The 16,366-nt window shown below is 42.1% G+C and overlaps 1 protein-coding gene across 2 annotated transcripts in view; it reads left to right on the top strand.

Moving 5' to 3' along the window:
* The first annotated feature begins 399 nt into the window (after positions 1-399).
* ube2r2 (ubiquitin-conjugating enzyme E2R 2) overlaps positions 400-16,366 on the top strand; it is a 166,417-nt gene continuing 150,450 nt past the window's right edge. Inside the window, exon 1 of one of the 2 annotated variants that reach the window (XM_041196470.1) lies at positions 400-655. In XM_041196470.1, coding sequence (XP_041052404.1) covers positions 479-655 — 177 coding nt within the window. In that variant the 5' untranslated portion in view covers positions 400-478. The remainder of the gene's footprint in view (positions 656-16,366) is intronic. The other variant, XM_041196469.1, reaches the window with a different exon arrangement.

Below are 16,366 nucleotides of genomic sequence, written 5' to 3'. Positions count from 1 at the left end.
GGGAACGTACGGCCAAGATAATCATTACAGAGAGAGAAAAAATAAAACCAAACCGTAACAATAAGCAGCGAAATAAACATATTTTTAATATAAAAATACTCATCTTCATGAACTGTTCGTGGTCGACTTATTTTCCCCTATGTTTGGAGAATTGGTTTAATTATTTTTTCTGGTGAAGAGACTTGGCGTTGTGAAGGAGGAAGAAGGACTTTCTCTCTCTCTCTCTTTCCCCCCCATCCCCTTCTCTCAACTTACTGAAGAGTCCAGAGCGTCGTTCAGTTCATCGTCTGGTGTCAACCTACGGCTGTGTGTCTGTGTGTGTGTGTGTGTGTGGTGTGGGTGTTTTTTTATTATTTTATTTCCCCCTCCCCTTTGGTTTATTTTATCTTTTTCTCCCCTCCCCCCCCCCCATCCCCCTCCTCCCCTCCTTTTCTTCCCTTTCTTGTTTCTCTCTCTCTCTGGTTCCTCGCCCACCACCATGGCTCAGCAGCAGATGACGAGCTCTCAGAAGGCCTTAATGTTGGAACTGAAGAGTTTGCAGGAGGAGCCGGTAGAAGGTTTCAGGATCACTCTGGTGGACGAGTCCGATCTGTACAATTGGGAAGTGGCGATTTTCGGGCCGCCCAACACGCTCTATGAGGGAGGCTACTTCAAGGTAAATGATAGAGGCCCTGTTTACATCTCGGCTCCTTTCAAACCCTTTCTCAGTTACTGTTACTAATAAAGTAATCGCTGCTCTTGAGGATGTTCATGGTTTGGAACATTTTTATACCTGTATGTTAAAAGAGACAATTAAAAATAGAGCCCAGGGCAGCAGCTAACCATTTTGTTAACGTGGGTAAACAACCCCCCTCCCACCCCTTCCTTTTGCTGTTGGTTTTGTCTCGGTCTTAATCGTGCATTTATTCGTGCAAATCTTATTTTTTAAATGATGTATTTCAGTACACTGAGGCTGTGTTTAAGCTTGCCTTCGACTGCACACCCGAGTAGTGTATTTTCTTTTCAAGTTGGATAGACCTTAAGTAATCAGCCTAATGGTTTCTATTGTGGTTTACATATGTGTTTAAAAAAGACATGATGTCTTTTTCATTGTTACACCCCGTCCAGTTATTTGGGTTTGGGCGGGGGGGGGGGGGTTGTTCTTGTTTAATTATGTGAAACGAGTGGAATTTGAGACACTTTCCTTGTGGACTTGAAGTAAATACGTTTTATGTGATTTTTATCATCATGCTGTAAGGATATATGCAGTAGCTTTTTAACAATGAAAAAGGAACAGATCTTTGAGCCTCCTCGTTTTGGTAGCGAAGAACGGCCGTATTGAAGGAAGCAGAATATAGCACCTGATTTTTGTTGCTTTGTACTTTGAGAAGAGTAACAATTTTAAGTTGAAATTGAAATTTTGCGGTAATGATTATTTGTGCGCTTTCTCTTTATTCCCCCTGCTCGGGTAGCCAATGAACCCGCGTAGTTCTGAGATTTATATTTCATAAATGTGGTTTTATTTTTGCGTGGTATATGGGAATGTTACAATTATGCATTTACTGTGCTATCTAGGCTCGTTGTTTTGATTTGTACAAAGCCGCTGACTGCATTGAATCACCCATCTGCGCAGTAATAAACTGCATTAGTTTCCCAGTATCCCTTATTGCAGCAGATTCCCTTGTCTTTCACTACCTCTTATTAATAGGGATGGGTTGCTTATTCATCTTTTTTTTATACCCATGTACTTTGGAAATCGGTCACTACGAAAGCACTATGCATTGTAATCGTTATTGCCATGTTCCACTAATACCCTGGGGAATAAGGGCCATTTCAATATATTTTTATCAGGAAACTTAATTTTATCTTTCTTATCGATTAATATAATTCAGAGGAGGTTTCTCTACGATATGAAATACAGAATATATTCAATCTGGTTAATCCTGCTAAATTCTCTCTTGTAAACAAATGTCATATGGTGCTTTGCCATCTGCTGTAAAAGAGCTATAAGTTGTGATGAAAAAGGAGTGTTATCTCTTTTGTCATCTATCCTGTTTCTGATTGTATGGGTCTTGGTCAATTTTTAGTTCACTTCATAAAATTGTGTACAGGTCACTAAAATCCATAAAGTAATGATCACATGAGAAGGAGCAAACTGCCTTGTTTCCAAATGAGTAAAGAATGTAACTTTGTAAACTGGGACATGGGTAATAATTACCTTTGTCACCGCCTTTGCTTAAGAAGTAAACAAACTTTTTCTTTTCAACTACCTAATCTAAATCTAGCTACCCTGTATTGCCAATCCAATTGGAAAAACCTGTGTAGTGCACTAAACCAAGCTTTATCAGTTCATCCATTACTATTATAGTGAATAGATTGTAAGGTGGAATGTTTTGTGATTTAACTCTGATGTTTGGAATATTATATGTCAAGCTCCTGAAAATCTGATGTCAGGTTTTGATTAATGTATAAAGTTCTCTGTGAAAAATAACTATTTGGTTTCTTGATAAGAACATAATTGGGCTCAGCTATGATTTTGACATTTGACAACACATTGACACTTGCTGTCCAACAATCAATTAACAGAATGGCCATTTGGGCAAGATACCACAGTCCAACGTCCGTAGATCAGTCCCCAAATGGGTGAGGACATGTATGTGTCCAATATATATGTTTAGCAATTCTGCATGTTTTAATAACTTGGTCAAATAGTTTTTTTTTGAGTGTCAGTCACTTTGTATAAATGTGAGTAAAGGTTTGCCCAGAGCAATGTACAATTATTTTTTCTCATTGTTTTCTAAATATACAGTCAACTTTTATGGTCACTTATCAGAGTTGTGTGAACCTGTATGACTTTACTCTCCAAGCTGCAACACAAGCTTATGGCATCTCAGCCTGCAGATATCAAGAGAGAATTTATATCAAAGGGCTGAATGGTCTACTCCTGCTCTGAAGTCCCATTGAGCCTTTTACAACCTTATGGCATACCAAAACACTTTACAGCTGGTGTAGTCACCAAGGATTGCAGCAGCCAATTAACAGGATCTCAAACAGTAATGAGATGATGAGCATATAATCTGATGTTGGTTGAGAGATAAATATTGGTTTGGAGACTTAAATAGAAGCTTAGAAAATAGGAGCAGGAGTAGGCCACTCGGCCCTTTGAGCCTGCTCCACCATTCTTTATGATCATGGCTGATCATGCAACTCAAAAGACCTTTTCCGCTTTCTCCCCATATCCTTTGATCCCTTTCACCCCAAGAGCTATATCTAATTTCTTGAAAACATACATTGTTTTGGTCTCAACTACTTTCTGTGGTAGCGAATTCCACAGGCTCACCACTTTCTGGGTGAAGAAATTTCTCCTCATCTCAGTCCAAATGGCCCACCCCATATCCTCAGACTGTGACTCCTGGTTCTGGACTCCCCCACCATCGGGAACATCCTTCCTGCATCCATCCTGTCTAGTCCTGTTAGAATTTTATAGGTTTCTATGAGATTCTCCCCTCATTCTTCTGAACTCCAGCGAATATAATCTTAACAGACTCAATCTCTACTAATATGTCAGTCCCACCATCCCAGGAATCAGTCTGGTAAACCTTCGCTGCACTTCCTTTATAGCAAGAAGATCCTTCCTCAGACAAGGAGACCAAAACTGCACACAGTATTCCAGGTGTGGCCTCACCAAGGCCCTGTATAATTACAGCAAGACATCCCTGCTTCTGTACTCGAATCCTCTCGCTATGAAGGCCAACATACCGTTTGCCTTCTTTACCGTCTGCTGCACCTGCATGCTTGCCTTCGGCGACTGGTGTACGAGGACACCCAAGTCTCTATTCAAATGTTCTCCTGGAGCAAAGGAGAGTTAGGGGTGGTTTGATAGACATGTACAGGATTATGATAGGTTCAGATGAGGCAGACAAAAGCTGTTCCAATTAGCTGATGGTACAATGGCTAGGTGACATAGATTTAAGGTTTTGGGCAAGCGATATAGGGGATGTGAGGAAGAATATTTTCACACGAGTGCTAATGACCTGGAGCTCACTTTTTACACAGGTGGTGGAGATGCAGACTGATTTTGAAGGAAATTGGATGGGCATTTGAGCTTGCAGTGACATGGGGATAGAAGATGGGGAAGATTGGATTGCTCTACAGAGAGCAAGCATGGACTTGATAGGTCAAATGGCCGTAATACTTTGACATCTAGCTGAGAAAGTAGATAAGAGACTTTGGTTTAATATATCATCCAAAAGATATCACCTCCAAAAGTATAATGCTCCCTCAATACTGCCCTGGTGTCATTCTACATTCTGCGGCAGTGAGACTTTAATTCACCATCAACTGATTTGGTCAAGAGTGCTACCACTGAGCCATGGTTGATGCCTGATACATTCAGCAGCTCTAGCTACTGATCACGGCGCTAAATATTTTGCCCCAAAACAACAAACTTTGTAATATAATATGTTATAACTGTTCTGTAAACAAGGCACTCATAAGTTTCATTAACTTGAGTATTTGTAGTGCTTTAAGTTGTACAGCCGGTTACTCTGATGTCATTGTTATGGCATTTGAGCTTTTCTTTTAGTAGAGCTGCACTTCTGGTTTTGCACCAATGCAACATGTGTAGTTTAACATAACTAATCAAATCATACAATGGCAGCAGTGGGATTCTACCTAGAATGGTTCATTATCCTAATGAGATGTGAGTAAACTGTGAAAGTCCACACTAACACACCATAGTAACGGTTTCAGGCAAGAGAATACTGTTGGTTCACCCAGCCTCACGAGTCCAGTATTCCTTCTGTGTTTATAATAACCCTAAATCCCAATTCATGACCAGATTGTCTGGCTCTTTCTTGACACCCATTAAGGTATCTTGTTCCATCACTAATGCCAGTAATCTGTTCCAATATTTATCAGCCTTATAGTAAAAGCCCTGCATTTCCTATTTTCTGCTCATAACACTGATGTAATACTGATTTAACATGGTATAGAATGCAGAAGCAAAGCAACTTAGCACAAACACATCCAGACATATGTAAATCCTTAACTTTGTGCATTTAATGTAATAATTATCTTTTGTAGTGCAGGTTTACTTTATGGTAATACTTTTTTTTGTTGCTTTGATAAATGTTACATCAGAAATTGAATTTTTAAAATTCTTTCATGGAATGTGGGTGCCACTGGCAAGGCCAATATTTGTTGCCCAAACCTATATTGCCCTTGAACTACTGCAGTCCACCTGGAGCAGGTACACCCACAGAGCTGCTGGGAAGGGAGTTCCAAGATTTTGATCCCATGACAGTGAAGACAATACAGTTCCAAGTCAGGATGGTAAGTGGCTTGGAGTGGAACTTGCAGGTGGTGGTGTTCCCATGCACCTGCTATCTTTGTCCTTCTAGGTGGCAGAGCTCATGGATGGTAAGGTGCTGTTTAAGGAGCCTTGGTGAGTTGCTACACTGCATCTTGCATATAGTATATGCTGCTGCCACTCTGCGTCAATGGTGGAGGAAGTGAATCTTTAAGCTGGTGAGTGGGTACCAGTCAAATGGGCAGCTCTGTCCCGATGGTGTCGAACTTCTTGAGCGTTGTTGGAGCTACACTCATCAGGCAAGTGGAGAGTATTCCATCACACTCCTGACTTGTAGATGGTGGACAGTCTTTGGGGTGTCAAGAGGTGAATTACTCTCCAGAATTCTCAGCCTCTGACGTGCTCTTATAGCCACAGTATTTATATGGCTGGTTTAGTTTAGTTTCTGTTAAATGGTAACTCCTGTGGTGGTGTTGGTGAGGGATTCAGTGATGGTAATGGCATTGAATGTCAAGGGGAGATAGTCAAATTTTCTCTTGTTGGTGATGGTCATTGCTGCCATTTGTGTGGTGCGAATGTTACTTGGCCTGGGACTGAGGTGATTAGCCTTCAACAGGCACAACCATCTTCCCATGTGCTAGGTTTGACTCCAACCAGTGGAGAGTTTTTCCCTGATTCCCATTGATTTCAATTTTGCCAGGGCTCCTTATGCCACACTTGGCCAAATGCTGCCTCTGCTGCCTCAGTACCAAGGGCAATCACTGCCTCACCTCCTCTCTTGAGTCATAATTTTTATTACAGCAATCGTAATATAACATTCCTGTAATCTGATGGATACTTCAAAAGCATCCAATACCTCATAGAAATATTAAAAAAGCATTTGCAATTCCACCAATATCTTTCCCAAGTGGCCTTGACTGAGTGACTGTAGCATTGCAAGGAACAGTACAGCTGAACTTTATTCTTTCCTTGCCTAAAATCCAGCTGAGATAATTGAATGGCAACCAGACACCGAAATCCTGGGTGATGTATTTTGTTTTAACCTTCCTAGCAGTTTTTCAATCATTGCATTGCAGCAGAGACAGGTCCTGTTCTGCTGAAACAAAAACAGAAAATTCTGGAAACCCTTAGCTCGTGAGGAACATCTGTGGAAGATACAGAGGTTAATATTTTCTATGCAGACCCTCATCAAAATAAATTTTTAACTTCTGCACTGGTTTGCTATTGCTGGATGGACACAAATATACTTCCATTCAAGTTGGATATGGACACTTTTTTTGCCCTTGACCCCAAAAGCCTGAGGACACTTGTGGAGACTGAATTCTGAGATGAATTCAGGACAGACCAGGGATTTAACCTGGTTCCACACCATATACTGGTTTATCCAGTGACCCATTAGAATGTAGTGCTTTTTATGTTTACAGCACTCTTTCAGTTTTGAAGTCAACTTTAATAACATCTTGAATTCAAGAGAGCCTGGATGATGCAGAGGTTCAAAATATTATATTTTACTTTTGAGAGATTCACGTCCAATCCAGAATGAATGAAAGCTGCTTGCAGGTGTCCTGTGTGAAATGAGTTTGGGCAATCCCTATCCACTGGACATGGATTTATTTGACAAAGCTAATTTGAATTGGGACTAATTGGCAATCTCACTCAGAAGAAAATAAAAGTAGAGAAGTTTTACTGCAGCGGTATGGGGCTTTGGTGAGACCACATCTGGAATACTGTGTACAGTTTTGGTTTTCTTATTTGAAAAAAGATATTGCATTAGAAGCAGTTGCAAGAAGGTTTACACGGTTCATTCCTGGGATGAAGAGCTTAAGAAGAAAGGTTGAACAGGAACAGGTTAGGCCTATGCCCATTGGAGTTTAGAAGAATGAGAGGTGATCTTATTTAAATATAAAGGACCTTGAGAGGATGGGATAGGCTTAATACTGGGAGGATATTTTCACTTGTGCGGGAGACTAGAACTAGGGGACACAGTTTAAGAAAAGAGATGTCTCTTTTAAGACTGAGATGAGGAGAACTTTTTTCTCTCAAAGGATTGTTGGTATGTGGAATTCTCTTCCCCAGAAAGCAGATGAGGCTGGGTCATTGAATATACTCAAGATATACTTCTGATAGACAAGGGAGTCAAGCGGTTTGGGGGACAGACAGGAAAGTGGAGTTGATGCCACAGCCAGATCAGCCATGATCTTAATGAATGGCAGAGCAAGCTCTAGAGGCCAAATGACCTTCTCCTGCTCTTAAGTCATATGTTCCTAGGTTAGAGGATGATAACAAGGGAAAGAAGTCAATTGTGCAGTAAAAGGTGATCTTCTGAGGTCAGGCCTTAAACATAATCCATTTGAGAGTGGTTGACTCAGCATCTGCCTGTACTGTGCTGGTCAGACAGCTTTACATTGATACTCAGTTGCCTGAAGTGGGAAGAGGTCCAATCACCAACATTAATATCCCTCAATCAGATCACTTAAAAAAGCCTTTTCCTGCTTTCCTGAATGTGAGATTCATCCTGGGATATAATTTCAGTCCTATTGACAGAAGTTGTTCTGCACTTTATGCATACTCTTAATGTTTTGAGCTTTGACTGCTGAGCATCAGTGACACGGGAAGGTTGACAGCAAAACCAGGCCTGATTGTGGTCCTGTGCACATCTGTAGGTTCTAGCTGGGTTTTGTTTCATTATGATTTGTATACATCAGGAATTGAACATAACTTGGCCGAGTTTCTGTGAGGTTGTGCTGCCTTTTCCAGGGTAGACCATCTGAAATTAGCCAAACCATCAGAAAAGATCAAAGAACTTCAAGTGCAAGTTATATCCAGTGCAAATCAATTATCCCTGATCTTTTGCACTGATTTAAACAAGAAATAAATTTGAAATAAAACTGGTTTTTAGGGGGAGAGAATGGAACTAAGGAAAATAAACTGGAAAAATTTACAGGCTGACAGATATTAAAATTGCAGTGGAAAAGATCTAAAACAGCACTCTGTAGAGTCCAGAGAAAATATATCGCACAAAAATCAAGAACAAACTAGGCAGTAATGAAATACCATGGATGAATAAAGAATTAAGAGCAAAAGTGAAACTGGAGAAAGTGACAGATTAAGCACATAGACAACAAAGGAGAAGATGACAAAATAACATATGAAACCAGATTAAAGAACTCAAAAAAAAAGGCAAACAAAGGGAAGCTACAATGAAATTATCACAGTAGTAGTGATGTATTTTGCGGACACAAGGTTACCATCCTTCCATCTGTGAGAGATGATGGGAATGCAGCCTCAGAACTTTGGTGAGGTCACATGTAATCATCTGCTGCACTTCTTTTGATGAACAAGCCGATTCTGGAAAGGCAAAATCTACCACACGTCAAGTCATTCCTTCCAGATCTTGCGGATCACCTCTGTTGACATCTTGTTTGCAAGACTGGCATCTGCTTTGGAGCTTCTGAAACCATATGCTAGAACCTTGTGGCCAACTCTAGCCCATAGCTGGTTTTGGCATTTGCATTGATCATCAGCTGGAATTTCCCAATTGTTGTGATTTGATATTTAGAGTTTTTGTGTCTCTTTCTACAGAGTCCTTGAATTGGAGCTTTGGATGCCCAACTAGTTTCTTGGTATGGGCTATCCCCAAATAGCATATCCTTAGGGATGTGGCCATCTTTCATCCTGTGCGTATGCCCAAGCCAGTGAAGCCGCCTTTTTTTTATTAGCGCCAGCATGCTTGACATGTTTGCCCTAGAAAGGACCACTTCATTGGTGATGCCAAGGATGCTTTATAGACACCGGTGATGGAAGTTATTGAGCCTTTTTCTTGGTAGGTGTAGGAGTCCAGGCTTCACTGTCATACAGCAATGTGCTGAGGATACAGGGCTTGTAGATAAGCACCTTGGCCCTGTGGGTCAGTTTGTTGTTCTTCCATTCCCATTTTGTTAGTCAGCCAAAGTTGGTGGCTGTCTGGCACTGTGTGCTGAGATCTTCGTCAAGAGACAGGTTCTTTCCCTGGAGCTCCAGGGTAGCAGAATTTGCTGACTGCTTCCAGTGGTGTGTTGAGTCTGATTACGGGTGGGATTCAACACTCTATTCCATAATCACTGTTTTCTCGACAAGATTTTTTTTTTCTTTCACGGATGTGGGCATTGCTGGCTAGGCCAGCATTAATTATCTTTTCGAATTGCCCTTGAGAAGTTGGTGGTGAACCGCCTTCTTGAACCACTGCAGCCCACTTGGTGTAGGTACACCCACAGTGCTGTTAGGGAGGGAGTTGAAGAATTTTCTTACCCAGTGACAGTGAAGGAATGGTGATATAGTTCCAAGTCAGGATGATGTGTGGCTTGGAGGGGAATTTGCGGGTGGTTGTGTGCCCATGCATCTGCTGCCCTCCACCTTCTGGGAGACGGAGGCCGCAGGTTTGGAAGGTGCTGTCAAAGATGGTGAAGGTGAGAGAGAGCATGACACAAGCATAAGACAGATAATCCATAAGCCTGTGGAGCTGATCATCTGTCTGAGCAACTGGCGTGGCATCAGCAAACAAAAAAAAAGTCTCTGATCCAGACGTGCCATACTTAAGTCTTTGCTTTCAGTCTTGACAGATTGAGGAGTTTCTCATCTGATCTTGTGTGGAGGTACACTGCTTCCTTGTTGGCAGGGAAAGCATAGGACTGAGAAAAAGATACCAAATACAGTAGGAGCTAAGATGCAGTCCTGTTTCACCCCATTCTTGATCTCAAAACTCTGGTGAAGCTGCCGAACTGAATGGTGCCGTGCATGTTTTCATGGAAGGACTGTATGAGACTGCCAAGTTTGGGAGGGCAGCCGATTTTCTCTAGTATCCAGTAAAGGCCTGTCCTAGTCAGTGTCAAATGCTTTTCTGAGAAACACAAAAGTAAGGTAGAGTGGTATTTGCTGCTCCAGAATATCATCCAGAGTGTTGTAGAAGTGATCTTTGTTTTCGACATTGGTACACAAGTTGGTGCTTAAGTGAAGATGATGGTGACAAAATCTCCACCTGATGGTAGGCAAAGAGAAATGAGGCATTCAAAAGTTGTGATAGGTATCTCAAGTAGCTGCATCAATCTGTTGTTGACAACAAAGCCTACTCCATGTTCACGGTGATCATCTGCACTTTTTTCCATGCTGGTAGAAGGTATAATTGGCTTCACATGTTAAGTGTTGGCAAATCTAGTCTCTTGGGGAGCAATGATGTCAGTGTTGAACTTGTGTGGTTCACAGTCAATCAATGTCACCCCACATACATTGTCTGTTTACTGTATGGCCTCATGCATGCCAGGACCCACAGGTTTGACATTTCAGTTTCCAAGCTGGAGAATCTTCACCTTTTGTTTCTTGGGTACCCATTTACTGTCTTCTTGTCAGGATAGAATCTCTAATCATCACATGCCTGTTGAGGAAGGCAGGTGCTAGTTAGTCAGAACCTGATTGATTGGCTGGGGGCTGCCCAGCTAGAGCTGAGTGGTGACTGACCAGTAGAATACGATGGCCCTTCCCATTGTCAGAAAAAACCCATGGGCACCCTTCCTTTACACCAATCAAGCTGGGCTTATAACCAATAAACCACTATTCTCTGCATTGATCCCCTCGCTGGGTAAGACTAAAGAATGAAGTGTCCTCTCCATTTTTTTTGGCTGCATAGCCTGGGCAGGATTTGGAGACAGATTTGTCCAGCATCTGCATCTCCATCTTGACCTTTTAGATTGAATCCAGAGGAAGTGGGTTGTTGTGGAGGCCTGTGTCTGGAGCCCACTCAGTTCCAGGAGTTGCCGGTTGTTGCTTGCTTAAAGGGATCATCAGGCACCTACAGGACTCCATTCAAATGCCTTTGACTCTCCTGAGCAGGGCACACAGGTACGGGGTACTATTTGACCTGTAGCTGGGACCTGGTTGTTGGATGCCAGAACATGCCCACATGGTGGGCCTGTATATCACATCTTTGGGGGCTTGGGTTCCTCCCCAGCAACCTAGAACTGTAGGGTGCCTAGTTGCTGTGTGCCATCATGAGGAGGCACAGAGGATCCTTGGTGATGCAGGGCCTGTGTACCAGCAGGAGAGATTGATGCACTCTGCTCCCTCTTTGTAGTAAGCTAGTGAATCATGCAACTGCACTTGACATAACATAACCCTGTGGCAAACAGCTGACACACAAAGATAGGGATAGGGCCACAAAGGAATGCACAATGATAAACTTGCATAAAATGACAGAATATTGAATAATTACTTTGCCACAGTATTTACCAAGAAGATGAGCACAGAATCACACTGCAGAAGAGGCAGTTCGACCCATCGAGTCTGCACCGACATGTGAGAAACACCTGACCTACCTACCTAAACCCGTTTATCAGCACTTGGCCCATAGCCTTGAATGATATGATGTGCCAAGTGCTCATCAGGTACCTTTTAAAGGCGCCTCCAGCACCCTCCAAGGCAGTGCATTCCAGACCCTCACCACCCTTTGGGTAAAATAGCTTTCCCTCACATCCCCCCTAAACCTCCTGCCCCTCACCTTGAACTTATGTCCCCTTGTGACTGACCCTTCAACTGTCCATGCCCCTCACAATATTGTACACCTCGATCAAGTCGCCCCTCAAACCTCTCTGCTCCAATGAAAACAACCGAAGTCTATCTAACCTCTCTTCATAACTTAAATGTTTCATCCCAGGCAATGTCCTGGTGAATCTCCTCCAGTGCAATCACATCCTTCATATAATGTGGTGACCAGAACTGCACACAGTACTCCAGCAGTGGCCTCACCAAGGTTCTATACAACTCCAACATGACCTCCCTACTTTTGTAATCTATGGGCATGATAAAAAAGATAGAAAATCTGTAAAGAGGAGACATAATTGATAAATTAAGCTAAATGTAGAGACAATTTAAACTAAAATACTGCAGATGCTGGAAATCTGAAAGAAAAGCAGAAATGCTGGAGATACTTAATTCAGGTGACATCTGTGGATAAAGAAAAAGAGTTAACACCTCTGGTCAAAGACCTTTTATTGGAGCCCTTGGTGTGGATGGATTGCATCATGCATACTGAAAGAAGTTGGAGAAGAGTTTGCTGAGGCATTATATATATGAGGGGATAGTGCTAGAGGATTGGTGGACAGCTAATATGATTTAATAGGGAATTAGAACAAATCCAAAGGAGTAAAATTAGTTAGTTTAATGTTGATGGTAAGAAAAGCATTGTAACCCTTACTCAAAGATATAATAGAAAAACATGGGAGAAAGTGGAAAAATAGTAAAGAATAGTGAACATGGATTTCAAAGGGAAAGCTCAGGCTTGACCAAACTTTGTGGATTATTTGAAGACCTAACAGGATAGACAAGGATAATGTAGTAGATATATTTCAATTTTCAATAAGATACAGCATGGCTGACTCATGACTAAAATCAAAAGGTGTGGAGTCAGGGAGTAAGTAGTAGAATGAATAACAAGCTGGCTAAGAAACAAAACATGGAGAATAGAGCGTAAAATTAATTACTCAGACTGGAATAAGAGGGCCTGCAAGGATTGCCGCCACCACCACTGTTGTTCAGTATTTACATAAATGATTTGGACCAATTGTAAAAGGAACAACCATTTATACTGCGTGAGATAGAAGGACTCATTGATTGGCAAGTAGACTCTGGTGGAGGCATTGTCATGGAGAATGCACCAAGGAACAATTAACTGCCAAGTTTTTGTTTAAATTCAAACCAGGCAGGTCGACTCGAGTCAAGTCATTGTCGTGGGGAATGGCTGTCCTCTAAGCTTCTGTTTAGTTGATAAAGGGGCAATACATGGACATGTTCCTTCTGCCTGCAAGGACAGAACCATTCGTGTGAATATATATCTAGCTTCTAGCATGTGTTAAGTGAGCCATAGTTTGAGACTGGCTGATTATCATAAATTGGTTGTCAGTGTAATTCTTAGCATAATCAGGATTGTTTAGCAAGTGCTGTCCAAGCACGGAATCACATCTAATGTTAAATATTATGTTTTAAGTTTTGCAAGCTTGGGCTGGTTGGCACAGTAGTACCTGCCTGTTGCGAACAGCCAAAGGGATATGCTGTTTGATACAATCCAGCAGTCTTTGGGCTATCCAAAACAAAAACAGAATTACCTGGAAAAACTCAGCAGGTCTGGCAGCATCGGCGGAGAAGAAAAGAGTTGACGTTTCGAGTCCTCATGACCCTTCGACAGTACGTCAACTCTTTTCTTCTCCGCCGATGCTGCCAGACCTGCTGAGTTTTTCCAGGTAATTCTGTTTTTGTTTTGGATTTCCAGCATCCGCAGTTTTTTTGTTTTTAGTCTTTGGGCTATAATGGCCTACATACCTGGCATCACACCGGCACTGAAATTCATATACCACATTACTGATTTATGTGATAGGCAGAGTGTCTTTTAGGCTTGACGGCAGCATCCTGTTTTGGAAAGTGGCATCATAGCAAATTACTGCGGATGCTGGAAGTCTGAAACAAAAACAAAAATAGCTGGAAAAACTCAGCAGATATGACAGCATCTGCGGAGAGGAATACAGCTAACATTTCGAGTCCGTATGACACTTTACAAAACAGTTCCTCTGACATGTCTTCCTTCCTTAACCGAGGTTTTCCACCCATGCTGGTTGACAGAGTCCTCAACCGTGTCCAGCCCATCTCCCGCACATCCACCCTCACACCTTCCTCTCCCTCCCAGAACCATGATAAGGTCTCCCTTGCCCTCATTTATCACCCCACCAGCCTCCGCATTCAAAGGATCATCCTCCACCATTTCCGCCAACTCCAGTATGATGCCACTGCCAAACCCATCTTCCCTTCATCCCCCCCCCCAACCACCACCACCACTCCGGCAGCATTCCACAGGGATCATCCCTCCAGGACACCCTGGTCCACTCCTCCATTACCCCCTACACCTCAAACCCCTCCTATGGCATCTTCCCATGCAACCACAGAAGGTGCAACACCTGCCCCTTTACTTCCCCCCCCCTCACCGTCCAAGGGCCCAAACACTCCTTTCAAGTGAAGCAGCATTTCACTTGCACTTCCCTCAATTTAGTCTACTGCATTCGCTGCTCCGAATGCTGTTTCCTCTACATTGGAGAGACCAAACGCAGACTGGGTGACCGCTTTGCAGAACACCTTCGGTCTGTCCGTAAGCATGACCCAGACCTCCCTGTCGCTTGCCATTTCAACACTCCACCCTGCTTTCATGCCCACATGTCCGTCCTTGGCCTGCTGCAATGTTCCAGTGAAGCTCAACGCAAACTGGAGGAACAGCACCTCATCTTCTGACTAGGTACTTTATAGCCTTCCGGACTGAATATTGAGTTCAACAAACTTTAGATCATGAACTTTCTCCTCCATCCCCACCCCCTTTCCAATCCCCCTTTTTCCAATAATTTATAATTTTAAAATATATTTTTCTTTTCTCACCCATTTCTATTATTTTTAAATTTATTTACATCTATTGTTTTATCTCCACCTTTTAGCCTATTTCAATCCCTTCCCCCACCCCACGCCCACTAGGGCTATCTATCACTTGCTCGTCCTGCTTTCTACCCTTAATGTCACCATTAGCACATTCTTTAGCTGATATCACCACCCCTTTGTTCTTTTGTCTATGACATCTTTGGCAATCTCTTCTTTGCCTCCACCTATCACTAGCCCTCTATCCAGCTGTACCTGTCCTACCCCCCTCCACCAGCTTATATTTCACCTCATTTCTATATTTCCTTAGTTCTGATGAAGAGTCATTCGGACTCGAAACGTTTACTGTATTCCTTTCCACAGATGCTGTCAGACCTGCTGAGTTTTTCCAGCTATTTTTGTTTTTGTTTCAGATTTCCAGCATCTGCAGTATTTTGCTTTTATTTGAAATAATCAGTATGCTGAGTTTCTATTAATTGTACCCATTGGTTATATTTTAAGGAGGCACTTAAAATTGACCTTTAATAGGCACTAAAAGTTTTAAAATATTAAATATTTGTTGCACTGTGGAACTTACTAGTGTAAACCAATTAAATCCATAAGTAATTGTGCATTGTTTTTTAAAGTAATTTTCAGTCAGGTTTTAAAATCTGGGTACAATGGCGGTGGACTAGACATTCACTAAAAATGTTTACTTTTGGGAAAAACCCATTTTCACTAGAATAATGAAGCTGCATCTTGTTACCACTCTTGCAGATATTAAGGAATATTTTTTAATGCAAGGACAAAAAAGTTATGTCCTAAAATTCTGCCAATTATGCTGGTTCATGGAAATTGAGCTGAAATTTGAACCATGCCTTCACTTTGGAAAACTAGCATAATTTTGAGTGCAATTGCATCCTTTTTTCCAAATGTCCTCAAAGCAGAAGCTCTACCCTGACTGGACTTGCTGGACTTGTGCTCTGTACCATGCCATTTAGCATAGTGCACTTATCCATTGAACTATTTGTGGAACCTTGACTATCTTAATAAACTATTTTCCCCTCAAATAATTTTAGGGCTTGTTGCTGAATTTTCTATATAAATTGTATCATCTGCAAACTTAGCCAGGGTGCCCTCAGTTCCTTCATCTAGATCATCAATGTATAAAGTGAAAAGTTATGGTCCCAACACTGACCCCTGCGGAACTCCACTAGTCACCGGCCGCCATCCTGAGAAGGACCCCTTATCCCCACTCTCTGCCTCCTGCCAGACAGCCAATCTTCTATCCATGCTAGTACCTTGTCTCTAACACCATGGGCTCTTATCTTACTGAGCAGCACCTTGTCAAAGGCCTTCTGGAAGTCCAAGTAGATACCATCCATTGGCTCTCCTTTGTCTAACCTACTTATTACCTCCTCAAAGAATTCTAACAGATTTGTCAGGCATGACCTCCCCTTGATGAAACCATGCTGACTTTGCCCTATTTTACCATGCACTTCTAAGTATTCTGAAATCTTATCCTTAATAATGGACTCTAAAATCTTACCAACGACCGAGGTCAGGCTAATCGGCCTGTAATTTCCTGTCTTTTGCCTAACTTTGGCACAGTTAATGGCAAGTTCCTCCTAAACACTGATGTCAGTTTGTCTCCTTTTCATT

This window comes from Carcharodon carcharias, chromosome 1, assembly GCF_017639515.1.
Source record: "Carcharodon carcharias isolate sCarCar2 chromosome 1, sCarCar2.pri, whole genome shotgun sequence".
Classification (NCBI taxonomy): domain Eukaryota; kingdom Metazoa; phylum Chordata; class Chondrichthyes; order Lamniformes; family Lamnidae; genus Carcharodon; species Carcharodon carcharias.
The sequence above is the reverse complement of the archived record's forward strand: the minus strand, read 5'-3'. Positions and strand labels throughout refer to the sequence as shown.